The 17,628-nt window shown below is 38.6% G+C and overlaps 1 protein-coding gene across 4 annotated transcripts in view; it reads right to left on the reverse strand.

The window, feature by feature from the left end:
• Positions 1-17,628, reverse strand: part of khdrbs2 (KH domain containing, RNA binding, signal transduction associated 2) — a 96,708-nt gene that overhangs the window by 17,020 nt on the left and 62,060 nt on the right. For all 4 annotated transcript variants that reach the window (XR_009784336.1, XR_009784338.1, XR_009784337.1 and 1 more), the window contains exon 6: positions 14,140-14,326. Coding sequence is in view for 1 of the 4 variants with exons in the window: in XM_061744586.1 (XP_061600570.1) it covers positions 14,140-14,326 (187 nt within the window). In the remaining 3 variants the exon portion in view is untranslated. The remainder of the gene's footprint in view (positions 1-14,139; positions 14,327-17,628) is intronic.

Genomic DNA, 17,628 nt, shown 5'->3' on the forward strand with positions numbered 1-17,628 from the left:
TCCACAAAGCAGGAGGCTGCAAGGAAGCAGAAGGCTGTTGTTAGTGTTTTCCTTGAGCAGGTCTCTTTTCAAGGGAACTGCCGGTAGGATGCTACAAAGACCGTTACAAGTTCTAGAGGAAGACTATCTTTAGATTCAGTCCGGTGTAAAATCATACTTTTCTAGTGAACACAGTAACTTAAAAAACACAAGCTTCATTGAGGAATCATCAGAGGAAACTCTTTCCTGTGTACTCAAATAAAAATGTACCTTTTGAAGTTTACATATGGAGACCAAAACAGGAACAATGTTTTTTTTAAACTAATTCATGTGGACGGATGAAGAGAAAAAATAACTTTTTCACCAAAATATGCTGAGACGTTTGAGGCTTAATAGAGATTTTTTCAGAAAAATATTATTTTCCACCAGTTAAACATGTAGATGGACTGATCCTGCCTTGAGTTTGTGCTGTGGCCAGTGGAAGTGTGAGCAACAGATTCATCGAAAGAATTAACAGTTTTCAATCTCTGTAAACATCAACATCTGTAAATAGGCTGAGGAAGAAAAGATGACGGTTCCTACAAAAGGATAATAACCCTGAACCAACAGTAAAGTTTTCAATGGACCTTCTCAGGCGGTGGAGGCTGAAAATGTGCCACAATCCTCACAGTCATCACTGGCAGTGCCCAAATAAAAGCCAGCACACAGTGCACATGTAAGCATCTTATTCTGCTTTGAAAAACCTTCATAAAGACCTTTTTCTATGTTCACAAAGCCGACGTAAAGACATGCAGTGCATGCAATATATAGCAATAATGTCACAGACCTAGAGGGCTGGAAGAAGAATGGAAGAAAAAAACTCAAAGTCTTTGTTGGCTAAAAAAAAAAACAACATTTACAAGCTGTAATACTGTAATACTAAATATAGATCATGCCTTAAACCTCTCTTTCCCTTTGCCAAAGGTACTTGACTGAAAAAAAATGCTGAGGTCTTGCGTGAAAAAATTATGGATAAAATATCTTAATTCAGGGAACATTCACAACTGCTGGTTTAAAAATGTACAACATCATTCCTAAAACCAAACTTGGAATTTTACAATTTACAATTAGGCTATGAATAAAAGTAACCCCACACAATATTCTGCCAGTTACTTTATTCATGACACCAGAGATCAGTGTCAAAAGAACAACGTTTTTTCGTCTTCAGTCACCTGAAGACGAAACGAGGCCAAAGTCGAGCAGAGCTGGTGTTTCCTCATGGAAGTGTTGAGTGTTGCTCACTTAAAGAGATTTACTGGAATATGAAGTGTTTATATGATCTTATTTAGGCAGAATGAACTGTTTGGAGCGAGTCAAAGAACTTTTATGTCAAACTGGGTCTCAACAGAACATAATCCCGTAATTTTTGTCTGTAACTAAATATTACAACACCAACTTGCTCTGGCTACTTTTGGTGACGCTTTCAGACCAAAAAACAGCGACAACTAGTACCACAAAGAACATACTTTTAGGAGACTTGTACACACTATCATCTTCTGCTGGGAAATGGTCATTCAAATAGCTCTGGTTCCTGTGTGGCTCTATTTGTGCGAACATGAATTTGACTAAATTAGAGTCAGGGATTATGTCGGGGATTAAGTTGTTCAGGGATCCTGTATTTCTCTTTTTCTTGCACCAGTCTCTTCCCACAAAGGCAAAGTCAGAGACCCGCATATCTCAGTAATTACCCATTTTGTTAGCAAGCCTACATGAAAATTAGCTGTAGTGGACCGCAACTGTAAAGCAATAGGAGGATTAAATTCGGCCGAATGTATAGGCTATAGAAATAGACCTCATTGAAGCCCAGAAGAAAAATGACAGTAGTATTAAATATGAAGTACGCTATGATGCCTTTAATTCTGTTATATCCAAATATATATGGTGAGGAAGAATTTTTATATAAATAACCCGTCCAAGCAGACATTATCCATTCACTTTAGCACAACACACCTTATATGTCATATATATTAACTTTAAAGTAAAGGTCCTGCATAAAAAACCATCCAATAACAAAGTGAATTTAAAGCTATTTTGAGTTTCACTTTGTAATATTTAAAAATGAACAGGTAACGCCTCACTTCTGATGTGGTTTGAAGAGAAGCTGGGCCACTGGGTCATTGTTATATCATGTCTGGCCTCATAATGTGCAATTAGCAACATCTGTTCAATATTGATAAATAGGGTTTTGCTACTAATGCTTGTTAAAAACGCAAACATTGTAATGCTTGTTCTTGCACAACCGTCTCACTGTAGGCCGACTGCCGTTCTGCATCCACTAGCATATACAGTAGCATAGCATGAGGATGTCACCGCCATTTCAAGATAAATGTTCGGGGTGGTATTGTTATGAAGTTTGCATTTTAATTAAAATAAATAAATGTAAAAAAATACTGAATTACAGATGGCTGAGCTTTCTCTAAAAGGAGCTGCAAATGTCTTGCTAGCTAAAACAGCAGCTCTTCTTGTTTACATTTTGTCTGCTTTATTCTTGCCATAACTTTTAAATGAAGTAGAAAAAAAATGCCATCTTGTACTTTTGGCTTTCCTTTTGGAGCATCTCATATAGGCCCTTTCCTCTTGATCGGGTTCTGCTGTGTGTGTGAGCCTCCCTCCCTTACCAGTAGTTGATATATTCACCACATTTGATTTGAACTGCTCAATAGCTATCTAAGGTCTATTATAATGGGGCCTCCTCTCAGCATGATCACTTAGGGGGGAAATACTGTGAGAAGCCCAGGGGAGAGTTTACTGATCTGTAACATAGACCCCATAGGAGCAAGGGAATGGCATGTAGCAAAACTAGTCAGGGATCGAAGTAGGAACTCAGTCCTCCGGGGCTGTGAGCTTGTAATATATGTGCACACCAACCACGTTTACTGTTTTACGCAAATCAAGCAGAAAAAGGCCGAGATCCTGGTGCTGAAGTTTCATGAATGATCAAGCATGTCAAAGAACAGATAAAATGAAGCACAAGAAATCTGTGCAGGACCGTGCAGAATGCAAATATACAGTTCTGAGTGGAGTGGAGGGACAGTTTGAGTGTTGAGGAAGAGCAGTACTATATGTGAAAGTGAAAACACACACTCAAGGTGAAAGATGTTTTTATGATTGTTAAAAAAAAATAAAAATATGTAGTGACAACATAATTTACTTGACATCAGACAAGATTCTCAAAGGAATCAAATATTGGTGACGAATAAGCGATTTGAAAGTGATAAATATAAATTGAATCTTTGTTGAGGAAAAGCATCTTTAGGAGGAAGCATCAGTGAGTCTCTCAGTGCTCAGTGAAAACAATAGATTGCTCATCCGTCTCCGGCCGATCTCCGCTGACCTCAGCTATGGTCCCATGCATGACATGTGCATTCAGCTTCGACAGGGTACTCTATGCAAATAAGCGTGCCTCTAATTAATGAGGCTTGTTTCCTCTAGCTTGACACTCATCTGTAAAAACAATTAACACTGGTGCTTTTTAACAAGGCAGAGGACATAAATCAAATGTTAAACACAAGAGTGGAGAGTCCTTGCTCAGTGTAATTAGGACGGCGAGAAGCACAGGCCCTGAGCACTGCGCTTCATTATCAATTGACAACCTGTATGTCCCCTGACAGTGACTGATCTTCATAGAGAGCTGCCTGTGAATGCCTCTCCGTGCAGCAGAATGGGGGAGGAAAATGAGATTTGCAGCCTTTTGTTTCCGTGAATAGATGCTGCCCTTCACCGCTTTTTACCACTGCAAATTCAATCAGCCGGCAACTTTTGTTGCTGCTCGTGTACTGTGCGCTTAAAGCATGTTTACTATTAAAAATTTTACTTAAATGACTGAAATTTGATAAAGCAAACAATTGTACTCCATCCAATAATCACAATGAGATCAAGCCTTTATTATTTTAGTAGCATTAAACAATCTCAACAGCTTTAGGGAAGCCGAGGGAGTAACTAAACACATCAGACATCGGCTTGTTAATTGTTTTTACGTTATGTGCTTACAGAGTTGAGGTTTAGATGGAACAGCTTCTGTTTGTGTTTCTGCTCACAGGCTGCTTCAGTCCCAGATGATACAAGTAAGCCAATTATGTATTCTACCTGAGTATTCTCTTCTTTAAAAAAAAATCAAGTGGAAGCGTTTGTCATACATCTGTTTTAATAAACAGAGTTTTGCATGGGAAATTTCCATAATTAGTATGACAAATGATAACTCAGCAGTAGATTTGAAGCTATTGTTGTATAAAGCAATTACAGCAGATATGCATTCCACCCAGAAACTGCTCACCTTCAAGAAAATTAAAACTAATATATAGATATATTTTTAAATATAAAAATAGAGAACCTCATGAAACTGAGGCATCTTTTATGTTTGTGAAATAGATTATATGGGGAGAAATTTTCCCTGTTTAAAAGGATGTCCTTTCTCTTCTCTACAGTAGATAGATTAAAGTTTTTTTTTCTTCAAAGCCTCCCAAAGCTCTATGTTAAATCACATTATGGCATTTCCCGCACAGCCACGGTATGGTTGCAGGGCTCAGGTTTAAAAATCGAGCTATGAGTTTCAATTTTTACCAGCAATTTGTACAATCCACGGTCTCCCGCCAGGGAACGAACGCTGTATTACTCTTTGATTCCTCTCTTCTATCATCAGCCCTGACATTAAGGGATAAGATGGGATTTGATCTCTAACATTAAACAAAGTCCTGGGTCCGAGTCCATACAGAATGGCATCAATCATGTCTTTAGCCTCCTTCTGCTTCTGCTTACACTTTTCAAAGGGAGTAACTCATGCTGTTTGTCTCACTGCTGCTCTGTCTAGGGTATAAGTAATATCTGCTCATTAATGCCTCTTTGAATTGTCACTTACTAATGGCTATTAGTGTTAATTTCATTGCTTCAGCTACAACTTTATTTGTTTCTGCATTGTGTTGAGGTATAATTGTAATTCCAGTCTTTCATCTTCATCAGACTGCAATGGATATTTATACATGCACCAAACTACATTGTCACCTGTCATATACTGTAAAGGTGAAAGGAAGGAGAAAGTTGCAACTACAATACTTTTACAAAATAGCCTGCAATTCCAACAATAATGAACACCATAAAACCGTTGGAAGACAACCATCTGAAAACATATGCTGAAAAATCCTGTCCACATCTGGGGTTTACTGAGGGACTAAGCGAAAGAAGATTCTTTTTCCTGGCACATTTTGAATCAATTAATAATACAATTTTACACCGACGACAGTGGCCAGTTGCTGAAATTGCAGATACTTTATCACTGGGAAACAGGCCTCTTTCACTGGATAACAGATCTGCATTATAAGCTCTCTTCACTTTATGGTGTAGATGGCAAAATCATGTTGGAGCAGCTGAGTGCAGATGGCTGCCTCATTAAAGACTACGAAACCATTAACTGGCATTAGCGTATTGCATTTTTAATTATCTTAAGTTGTATTTGTGTGTGAAGCGCCCTGAATCTTTCATTTTGCTTCTTACAGAAACTATCCAGAGAAAGACAAAAACACTTGAACACATTTTTCCACTGCTAGCAGCTATTGGATCAATAACAGATTTATCTGGTTATTCTAAAGGATTCTGAGGGATATCAGTACAAATTCTGCTTTAAAATCTTCACAGTGTCAAATCCGAACATTTGACATGATCTTTACAAGGGTTTCATAATACGTGTTGCAAAAGGTTTCCAACCGACTCTTAGCATTCAGCTCGTAGAAATATTACAGCTTGTTTCATGACAAAAATATAAGATCGGGGTAAACTCCTCCCTAAATAAGCACTATAACTTCACTACTTCGTAGTAGTTTTTTTTAAGAGGTACAATAATGGTTACTGTCAGTGAATGCATTTTACAACGCTGACAGCATCACAGAGCCTATTTATCACTGCAGTCTCCAGAGGTACCGGAGTCACGTGAACATGTGCAAAAGTAACAGCACAAATGTTATAGGAGCATCAGTGTGTCACTTACTCGGTAAACGTAATGATCGGGAAGCACACACATTCACACGTGTTTATGTGCTGGTTGTGAATGTCTCTGGGAGAAGATGTTGAGGAAGATAAATAACTTGCACGTACATAAAAGCTGGAAAAAAAAGGGAAATTGCAATGTTGCAGAAAACAGGACAGTTGCTCGACAAATGATTTATTTAACATTGGTATTATCATTGGTTTTACTTTTATTTGATGAACATACATGCATGAAGGCTTGTGCTTTTGCACTTTTATTACTTTTACGGAGATTTCAACATGAATTGTTGCTTTGCCTGCATGATATTTCTCAAACCTTCAATATGCTCACTCCTCTGCTGCTGGAATAATCTACTATTTTGTGGAGGAACTATTTCCAGCTGTGTATTCATACAAACATGGTGCTCTACTGAGCATTGCAGGAGAATAGTTTAAGTGGGATTGGTTTACAATAAGCCATTAAGCATAAGTTCATCCTAATGAGGGAACACGAAGAGTAAATGTATGATTTCTGTGCTGTAGCAACGCAGCTCAGAGGGATAAGTTACATTAATCTTTGATTACACAGACGCTACTTTGTGGGATCAGTTCCCTGCCGCTTCTAAAGTCACTCTTGGATTTCCTGGGAACAAAACTTTTTTGCATCATTAACTTGAATCATTTCACAAAGATCTGTTCAGAGTCTGGGAGGAAACAGAGTGATGGTATAACTCATACAAAGAGGTGACATTTGTGGGAGAATGATACATTAATAAATAAAATATACACTGTGCTCATAAAATATAGAGCAAACATTATTATGAGATAAATGCCAGCTTCCTCGTGCTTTTCTTCAGAGCTTTTACATCAAAGCCTCCATTGATTAGCTACAATTATGGCGTTACTTTCATGAGGCCGACTGACAGCTCAACAGAGTCCATCAATCCACATCCTCTAGTGAAACTACCCAACGCTCCAGCAAAGAATGTTTTCCTGAATAAAACACAGTCTACCAAGAAAAACTGTTACTGATAAATTAATGTGTCAGTAAGTTGGGCATTGTAGGACTTTTGTAAAGAAGAAACAAGCAGAAGCATCTTGTATACTGAATGAAAAGTAAAAGAAATCTAACTAACCTGGACCTTTGTCTAAAAGGTCCCCACTACAATCTGGAAATACGCTCAAAGAAAATTGCGTAACGTAGTAGGAAGGAAAAATAGGAAAGTGAGATATGAGAGAAGAGAACGTTCAGGACAAACTCATCTTTCCATAATCCCCTAGTCTCTGTGCTCCCGGCCTCTTTTCCAACTTCCAATTACAAAGAGGAGAAATGCCTCGCTTTTTCGGTCCTCAGAAATACACAGGCTCTACATCAGAACTCAATTTGGTTTGGTAATGAGACTGCGCTTGTGCATTTCCCCATGCAGACAGCCCAATCTTCATCTGCCTGCACACGTGGGGGTTTTTCTTAGCAGGAAGGCTCTGAGGAAATAGACTGGTAAAAGTGTTGCCTTTTTTCATTTGAATGAAACTTAAAGCTCACCTTGTGTAGTCTTTTCAAGATGACCTTGAGAAATTTCTGAGGTCTGAGGAGAGCCGTGCTTTGAGAGAGAGCCTTGAGTATTGTTGAATGAGAGACCCTGAATTGTTTACTGTAAGTGACGTGAGAGATTTCACACATCACCAATGATCACACTAAATACAACTCTGTATGACATATCTCCATTCACATTTTAACGGTGTAACTACTCACAGCAAGGCGCTTCACTGGTTTGTGACTTCCCTCACACCTACGGGAGACTTATAGTGGCCTTTTCCCACTGCACTTGTAACACGTTTATCTTCATCGATGGCTTGTTTGTGTTTTCACAGACCCAGATGCTTTTTTTATGTATTTCAATCTGCTGCAAAACAAATACTCTGCAGCGCTTGATTTTCAGCTCTGTTGGGAGGAGACCAGCAGAAAACCATAGCCTTCAATCAGGCTCCCAAAACAGGCTCAGCTAAAGTTAATGCACCAGTTCAAACTGCCTTGGTATGTTTGATTTTATTTTTTCACATTTAAGGCTGACTTTGACAAGAGAGGCTTAACTCTTAACTCTTGAATTTCAGATCTTATTAAGGCACCCCGAGGTACTTTGTTAGTCAAGAAACATTTAATTTATTGGACTCTGGCACAAACTTGTTCTCCGGGACATGTTTTTTTATCACTGTTGATCACAGAAAAAAAGGATTTGCTGTATATACTTTTCTTTAAAGTATTTTTGAAGCTGCTGTTGATGCTGTTGTGTTAGAGTCAGGCCACTGAGGGATGTAAGGGGTTCAGAAATTGCCAAGTCTCCTTTTGAAAACCAGTCATAGAACTCAAAACACTTGGGAAAAGAAACGATTTCAAAACAGAGAAATAATCAATGAACGCGTAAAACACAGTATTAATCCCTTAAGCCTTACTTTTTCTTTTTTTTTGAATGGCCACCTGAAAAACATCCTAAAATCCAATCAGTGAGCGAAAAAGCCTTGGACTCTATCAATGAAACACACTTGCAAGAACTCTAAAATGCAACGAAACCCCTTTCAGACGTACATTGCTTCCTATTAATCTGGAGGCGACTGCACATGCTGGTGTCATGTTTAAATGACCTCCCTGACAGTTCTTCCAAAAGCAATTTGATTTAGTTGGACCAGAAACACAAACATAACGCTTCCAACACGGTACAAGTCGGAACTGCTTTGAACAGATGCAGACAGCGGGAGTGGATTAATTTAGTTTATAATCAGCTGCTCAGAGGAATGTTGATAATTAGATGCAGCAACGAGTCACTTTTTTGCAGCAACTCGATGAATGAACAACAAAAACAACAACTGACTATAGATTTATATGTACAGTATGTATGTATGTATGTATGTATGTATGTATGTATGTATGTATGTATGTATGTATGTATATATATATATATATATATATATGTGTGTGTGTGTTACTGTAGGTATATAAGAGTGTATGCATGTGTATGCACACATACATGCATGTGTGTGTATATATGTAGTATGTGTATGTTTACGCACGTATGTATGTACACATGCATGCATGCACACACACACAGAGAAAAATATCAATTTGTGTGTGTGTACATGCATGTATTTACATATGCGTAGTAATTTATTTATATATATATATATATATATATATATATATATATATATATATATATATATATAATTTCTATGCTGTAGCTCAGAGGGATAAGTTACATTAATCTTTGATCACACAGACGCTACTTGGTGGAATCCGTTCCCTGCCGCTTCTAAAGTCACTCTTGGATTTCCTGGGAACAAACATTTTTTTGCATCATAAACTTTAATTATTTCACAAAGATCTGTTCAGAGTCTGGGAGGAAACAGAGTGATGGTATAACTCATACAATGAGGTGACATTTGTGGGAGAATGATACATTAATAAATAAAATATACATTATGCTCATAAAATATAGAGCAAACATTATTATGAGATAAATGCCAGCTTCCTCGTGCTTTTCTTCAGAGCCTTTACATCAAAGCCTCCATTGATTAGCTACAATTATGGCGTTACTTTCATGAGGCCGACTGACAGCTCAACAGAGTCCATCAATCCACATCCTCTAGTGAAACTACCCAACCCTCCAGCAAAGAATGTTTTCCTGAATAAAAACACAGTCTACCAAGAAAAACTGTTACTGATAAATTAATGTGTCAGTAAGTTGGGCATTGTAGGACTTTTGTAAAGAAGAAACAAGCAGAAACATCTTGTATACTCAATGAAAAGTAAAAGAAATCTAACTAACCTGGACCTTTGTCTAAAAGGTCCCCACTACAATCTGGAAATACGCTCAAAGAAAATTGCGTAATGTAGAATGCAAACATAAAATATAGCTACCTACCTCTTATGCTAACCATGAATTGTGATATAGTACATGACACACAATATGTAATATCTAAAGAGATGATAAATGTAGGACGATTATGTACTCATAAGTAGATGTTTACACATTGGTTTTTATTGAGAACGGCACCATTTTTTTTCTTTTCCTCCCACAATTAATATGTATATGTAGTAGTTGACTACATATATACAACTTTATATTGGTATACTTATATATATATATATATACATATACATATATATATATATATATATATATATATATATATATATATATATATATATATATATATATATATATATATATATATATATGTATGTATGTATGTATGTATGTATGTACGAACAGTTAAAAGATAGAAAGATATGTATCGATAATGCCGCCCCCCCCAACCTCCCAGCGTCACACACCAAAATTAAACAACTGAAAAGGAAATGCTCCTCCCCTTCTCTCTGTCCTCTTCTATTTATAAATACCTGGTTGTCCTGTGTTTTTATATTGTCTCCTTTTATTCCAACACCACACGTTACATCCTAATTCACATACACAACAATACATCACACAGTCACCAAACTGCACCCGTCCCTCTCCTGTCTTTTCTTTCCAGGTTTTTCACATCCCACCATCGGTGATCTTAGTGCTCTTGGGCAAAATGTTTTATTCTTTTTCTACGGATCAATAACATATGGCTAGACTGTCCAGAGGGCTGGTGAAGGAAACACACTCGGACAAATCCATGCACACACACACACACACACACACACACACACACACACACACACACACACACACACACACACACACACACACAAAAACCCCATTATAATGCAGCTTTTAGGTTTTGCCAAACTTCGTATTAACCATTAATATATATGCAGACAAAGTAAAAAAAGAACAACAAAAACCGATAAAAGCATCTTGGATGCACATAAATCTTCTGATTTCTGTCTGATGATACAATCGTATCTTTAAAGCGACACTACGTAACTTTTCCACCTTAATATCATATTTCCAGAGTCATTGTGATGGTACATCAACTTCCAACAGGTTTAATGAAACCTCTGTCATGGTCTGAGGGGTCTGTATCGCCTTCACTGGCACTATGTAACTTTGGGGAGCATGGTAGGAACCCTGCCACACTAAAAAACTACAAATCGTTACGACTTTGACTGCTTTACGGCATACGTCACTTCCCCCTCCTTCCCGATTCGCAGTCGAGACGAAAATGGGCGGGGCGTGGAGTGCAGAGCTCCGCAGAACCTGTTGCTGCGTTGCTGCTGCAGCAGCTCCACATAACAGACGTGGGGAAAAGATCCTAATGGTTTAACTTTTCACCGGTTTCCTGCTCGGAGGCAGAACCACGCAGGCCAAGTATTTGATATAACAGAGTAAAAGAGTGAAAGAGTCGTCGGCTCGCTTTGGATCGCGGCTGTAACGACCAAACACACAGTAAAGCCTGAATTATGGTTCTGCGTTAAATCGACGCAGACCTACGGCGTAGGGTACGTGGCGACGCGCAACGTACGGTGCGTGTCGCCGCGTACCCTACGCCGTAGGCTCTGCGTCGATTTAACGCAGAACCATAAACAGCCTTAAACCACAAACACTCACACAGACCGGGGTCGGATCAAAACACGGGTTTTATTCCCCACTTCGCCAGCTAAACGCAGTTGCTGGCCAGCTCTCTGCGGTGCAATTAACCCCAATCTTCAGATAAAACTAGTTTGTTGAGGAAAAAATATTAACTCTTATTTGTAGCTGCAGAGGAAAAAAATAATCTCACGAGGAAAAAAAAATATTGCTCACGCCTCGCTCGGAGCCTCTTCAACATAATATGGCAGTCAAAAAAAAAGAGAAGTAAGAGGGATACAAAACATGTACTGTATGTTGTACTATTATACAAATTTATTGAAACACATGGGTCTTCAGTAATGATTTCATATGGATCCAGACCGTTAATAATCATTATTTTCTCCATATACCGCTCCCTGGCTTCCTTGTTTAAGGTATCCCGGTAAATTCCAGTTCCTTTCCAGCAGTTTAACATCTTTTTTTGCGTTCCTTCTGTTCACCTGGTGAAACAGAAAAGCGTCCCGTGTTCTCTCATCAAAACAAATGCAGCGATGGGACAGGAGTTTTCCGGCAGTACGCGCTGGTGCTCATGGGAAACGTAGTGTTCTTTCTGGTAAAACACTACCGATTTTGTCCACAAGATGCCGCCAAACTCAGAAAAGCTGAAAGTTACGTTGTGCTGCTTTAAAGGAGCATGAGGCTCCTTTTAAGAAATGACTCTCTAGCGCCACCCTTCACCACGACGGCCGTTGGGGGTACTGCAGCCAACAGTGAAGCCGGCACGGGAGAACGGGGAGAACGCGCATGCAGCGTCATGTGACGTCACATCCGCAGCCCAGCGCGGGAAATTCGGAGTCCGAATTGCAGCACATTTTGCCGCACACAGCCTGTTCAAGGCAACGGAGAGATACGGTAGAGGGCTCATTGGTTTGGAATGCTTCATCTGACATTATTACTAGAAAACTTAAAACGTATACGCATTTTTTTTCATAAATCCTGCCTCAATCCTGCCTCATGCTCCTTTAACTGGCTCCATCCAACACTTCAACACAGAGCAGCATGGTTGTTAGCTTAATAAAATACATTTAAGGCAAACTAAATGTTGTTATGAAACAACATGAAGCTTTTCATACATTGAGGACAGAGAAGAGGGTATCATCAGGTGAAGTAAAAGAGTGCTATATGATAATTTAACAACTATACTGCTACAGTTAAACCCTGACAAAGAAGATATTTCAAACTGCTTCCATCAACCACTGTTATGTGTTACACAACCTCTGCATGTTTGGCACGCTGTAATGAATTGTTTAGTGAGAAAACAGGCTCCACATGAGAATGTTGTTATTGTACTTCAATTGATGTAATGTTCAGTCTCATGCAGATGGCAAATCTCGAACATGCACCATAACTCTGTGGTGTTTTTTACACGCATGTTTGGCTTAAGTATCAAGATGACAGATGAAAAGATATCAGTGTCTGAAATGCTGCAACATATTGATTGTACTTATCTCATATCTGAAAGGCACTTTTATCCTTATCACCAGGCCAGAGGAAGACCTGAACACTAAACTTCACAGTAACTGTCAGAATAAAAAACTAGCAGAATTACATATTGTAATGTGACATTAAGGTTGTGCCCCCCCCCCTCCCCTAAAATTCATACAAGGGGGATTCTTAGATCTAGCAAAGCAATTTTAGTACCTAAATCTAACAAGAAAGCTTAGTTGCCTACCCTTAAATAATTAATGGAGATGAATAAACCCAAATAAAGGACTAATGAAACCATAATAAAAGAGTGAATGTATGAAAACAAGGAATGGATATCACAGCTTGGACCCCCAGTCCTGGTCTTGAGAGCCCTGGCGGTGCCTGCCCCCCACCTCTACTCCATCCTACGTATGAGACGAAAATGCATCACGTGACACTGTGGACTGAACATGTGTTGCCATTTTGATCATCAGATTGGTGAATAAAACTTTGTCGGATAAATCAATTTTGCAACACTTTTCTGCAGCCAAACACTGATCAACAAAATATATGTTGTCTAAATAATATGTTTAAATTGAGGAACTCTGAGTCATATAGTCAAGGAGAGAAGTTGGTACTCATTCTGAATATAAAATCAGAAAAGAAACTCCAAGTCTGAGCAGTCAGGAAGAGAAGAAAGTCAGAAGAAATACTGACCTACTGACAAATCATCCACTGTAGTCACAGTAATTTTGGGTAGCCTCTTCAATCGAATTGTCGTGCTTTGAAAGTGGCATTGACTCTATTTTTAGAACAGGTAAAGCCAAACCTACTACAGATGGATCCAGCGCGGATGAGGTTAAAAGTATGCTACAGCTGTCAAAAATAAGAATTGAGTTTGATAAAGAGACCCTATACACAATAAAGAGAGCTTGAAGCTAAAAGCTAAGACCCTAGGCAGAAACCAATAAGTCTGCACGATGAAAGATTCTTAATTCTGCAGCAGATGGTTTAAAATATTATATATATATATAAAAAATACACATTATCAAAGCTTGACAGCTTTACATTTTTAAACTTATGACCTATCCTCTTGATATAAAGCAAGGCTCATGTGGAGAGTTTAACTGAAGTTTAAGTCCAGCCTGATTTTCACACATGTCAAACTACCAGAGACTTTTCTGCGTGCAAAGAGGATTGGACTTACATAGTCGTCGTATGATTTATGTGTGACAGCAGCTAACAGTGGGGGTCTGTATCCAGCGTTCGCCGCTGCCCCCCTGGCTCTTGGAGCTTGTACGTCCCTTGTCAAAAGTGTTGTGGGAAGCTTGCTGTGCGTTACTGCTGCTGTCCCCCGAGGAGCTGCAGCACTCCTTCCTGCACCTCTGTGGCCCCTGGTACACAAACAAGCAGACAAACAGCATTAAGAATCTTGCTGCACAGCATTTGTTCATAAAACAGTGATTTTAGCTGAAAAGCTGAATTATAACATTTGTTAAATCAGTCTCTCCTCTCTACTCTGATAGTGGTTGTTATGCCTTGTGGTAAATTCAAAACCTGGTTTCCAGAAAAGCTTTTTTGTTTTTTTAAGTGTAATTTGTTTTAATTTGTCTGTGCTTTTATTTAACAGATATAGTATAATGTGTGTGTGTGTGTGTGTGTGTGTGTGCGTGCGTGTGTGTGTGCGTGCGTGCGTGCGTGCGTGTGTGTTTCTGAGGCAGATACCCAGTTATGTAAACTTATGTTAACGTTAAACTTTCTGGTGGCGATCTGCTGAAGGGAGAGAGACAGAGAGCACGAGAGAGAGAGGCAGTACCTACAGATGAAAAGATGAGGAAAAAAGAAAGGCGTGGGTGATGGAGAGAGAAGGGAAAGAGACAGGAGTGGGTGATGGAGAGAGAAGGCAGCAGATGGTGAAGACAGGTGAAGTTTATTTTATTTGTGTTTGTTGTTACTGCAATACACAAAATATAACATTGGTTATCAATATTTTTTATTGTATGCACATGCATTTGGAAAGAAACCTAAAATGTCGGTAGTCTGAAACATGTGATTAACATGTACTTTATCTGTATATAAGGTCATACAGAACACAATGATAAAATAAAACAACAAACAATTGGAGAGCTTGTTAAAGAAAAGAAAAAAAGTTTATCTCTTAACTCGTATAAAATGGTTTGGGCTAAGCCCCGGACGTCCTCCACTGCTGGCAACGCCGCCGTTTGTAACTACTGACATGTTCATTCAATTTATTTATGCATTTTATGTAGCGATTCCTCACTGATAACAGTTAGAAAATTCTGCTTTTATGAATAATATTGTGCCCCTATTACAGCGAAACAGCATGAAAAATGAAACACATCTGAGCTGTAATTTCTAAATTGAATATTTAAGAATGAAAGTGTATACAAGCTTTTATTTGGGGCCCAATTAATCAATATTTTCTCTGTGATCTTCTGTGGACAGTTTTACATTAGGCCAGATAGCTTCCACAGTGGGCATAACTGCAGCTCCCAAACTCTCACAACCCTACAGAACCAATCACAACAAAGCGATTGCTTCAGTGCATTCTGGGCAGATGGAAGCGTCTGTGAATGGAAAAGGTTCCACAAATAGTTATATGAAAGACAATTTTCACGAAGTGAATGACTATTCCTCTGCTCCGTATAGGGAAGGAAACACTCTTCCCATCATGTTTTTTTTTAACCTTTGGGCCATACAGCTATTGTATTGTGCTCTATTTAGGAAATAACCTGCAAAAACACCTATAAATAATATATATGGCCTTGTGGGTTTAGTAGCCCCATGCCTCATATTAACTTGAGGATCACGCATCAAAGCCAAAAACAAAGCTCCCTCCGGAGCCTAGGATGACATTAACAACTGTCTAGACTGAGGTGTTTTTTTTTCCATATGATTGATACACCATCTTTAAGTTTGAAAACTGTAAAATATCTCTTTAATTTACCCAAGTCTTCTTCCATATTTTCATGCATTTTCTATTTACTACATTGTATTGTGTAGTTTAAAGCTTTAAAGCCAAGTATGAGGTCGTGAATAAGAAATATTTTGGGAATAAAAAGGAAGTCTCTGTGTTCACGGTGAATATTCAGCTAAATTGGCTCACTTGAAAAGATTTCAGTGTTTCATTCAAACTTCCTCTGAATTTTAGCTCTCATATTCACGATATGAGCTTAAAAATGTATTTCCCTTCTCAATTTTTTCAGCTTATGTCGTCCTTGTGAGTCAGATATCTCTTGGTGTCCATGTGCTGCTACACAAGTGGATTTTGGGATGCGGACAGGACCAGAAAAAGAGCATTTGATTGGTTTAGCCATGTATTCAGCTGCCTGAGTGAAATGCCTTTAGAGCAAATTTGTACATAATCTACCTGAGCCGTGGCAGTACCTCAGGAGAATGCAGGTGTATTGTGCATGACAGACTGGCCTAATTCAAGCAGCATGAGTAGACGGGTTAAATCCAGCAGGAACATGGGATGCTCCTAATTTAAAATCACCACCAATTCCCTACCTAGATTTTCTCCTTAAGCAGGAATGATAAGCGATTATTGTAAAGCTCCATGAAAAATATGCACCTGAAACTCTCCTTTGAGCATTTGTACTTTTGGATCACAATGGGCTGCTACCTACAGGCAAATGTGCCAGAGGAAGAAAAGGACGTCCATCTACATAAAGCTGTTAAAAATGTAAGTTAGCAATGCTACTGTATATGTACCCTACAATCCCTGGAGTGTCCCTGTGGACCAGCTGCTGGGGCGTCACACTTTCACAAAAGAAACAATCTGTATTTAATTCCCCGTGTCTGCCCCAGGCCTATGACCTCTCTGCTGGCGCGCGCAGTATTATTGTTAATACCTGTCTGCGTACTGCCTCAGGCTTGTATTATTGTGGAAGCTCAGACGTGGCACTGCTCAATCATGGTACCGGGAAAAAAAAACATGTTGGCTCTGAGAGTCTTTTTTGCAGAGCAGTTCTTTGCAGGGGTTACTTTGACTTCCACCCACAGTCCAAAATTCTGTGTGATTCAGCTCAGGGCGATGTTCATCTTACAATCTCCTGAAAATTTGGAAGCTTTGGTAAAATGCCACATAAAAACATCTGCACATTTTTACTGTTATGTAAGCTAAGTGCAATTGTATGTGTTTTTTTCCCATACTATGTCCAAAAGCTAAAATAAAAACAAAACAGTTTAATGCTAGCAACACGCAGAGGTGGACAGAGTACTCGACCCCAGTACTTGAGTAAGAGTACAAATACTACTGGTCAAAATTTACTCCGTTACAAGTAAAAGTAGCTCAGTCAAAATATTACTCGAGTAAAAGTAGAAAAGTACTTGCTTTTAAAGGTAATTAAGTATCCAAAAGTAAATGCTTTTAAATTTACTTTCAGTAAAAGTAAGAGTAAGAGTAAGAGTAAATTTCTTATTTTCCAAATCAGTAAATTACTATATTTTTTCTAAATTAATTTAAGGATCTTTTAACTCTTGTTTCTGAGAATTAACTCTTTGAAACCAGCTTTAGGGAAGAAGAAAAAAGAGCAGACCTGAAAGTAACGAGTACTTTTCAGCCTTCCTAGAAATTTACTCGAGTAAAAGTAAAAATATTTGTCTTGGAAATGTATTCAAGTAAGAGTAATAAGTACCAAAGAAATCTAATGCTCAAGTAAAGTACAAATCC

This window comes from Cololabis saira, chromosome 17 (genome assembly GCF_033807715.1).
Source record: "Cololabis saira isolate AMF1-May2022 chromosome 17, fColSai1.1, whole genome shotgun sequence".
NCBI classification, from domain to species: Eukaryota; Metazoa; Chordata; class Actinopteri; order Beloniformes; family Belonidae; genus Cololabis; species Cololabis saira.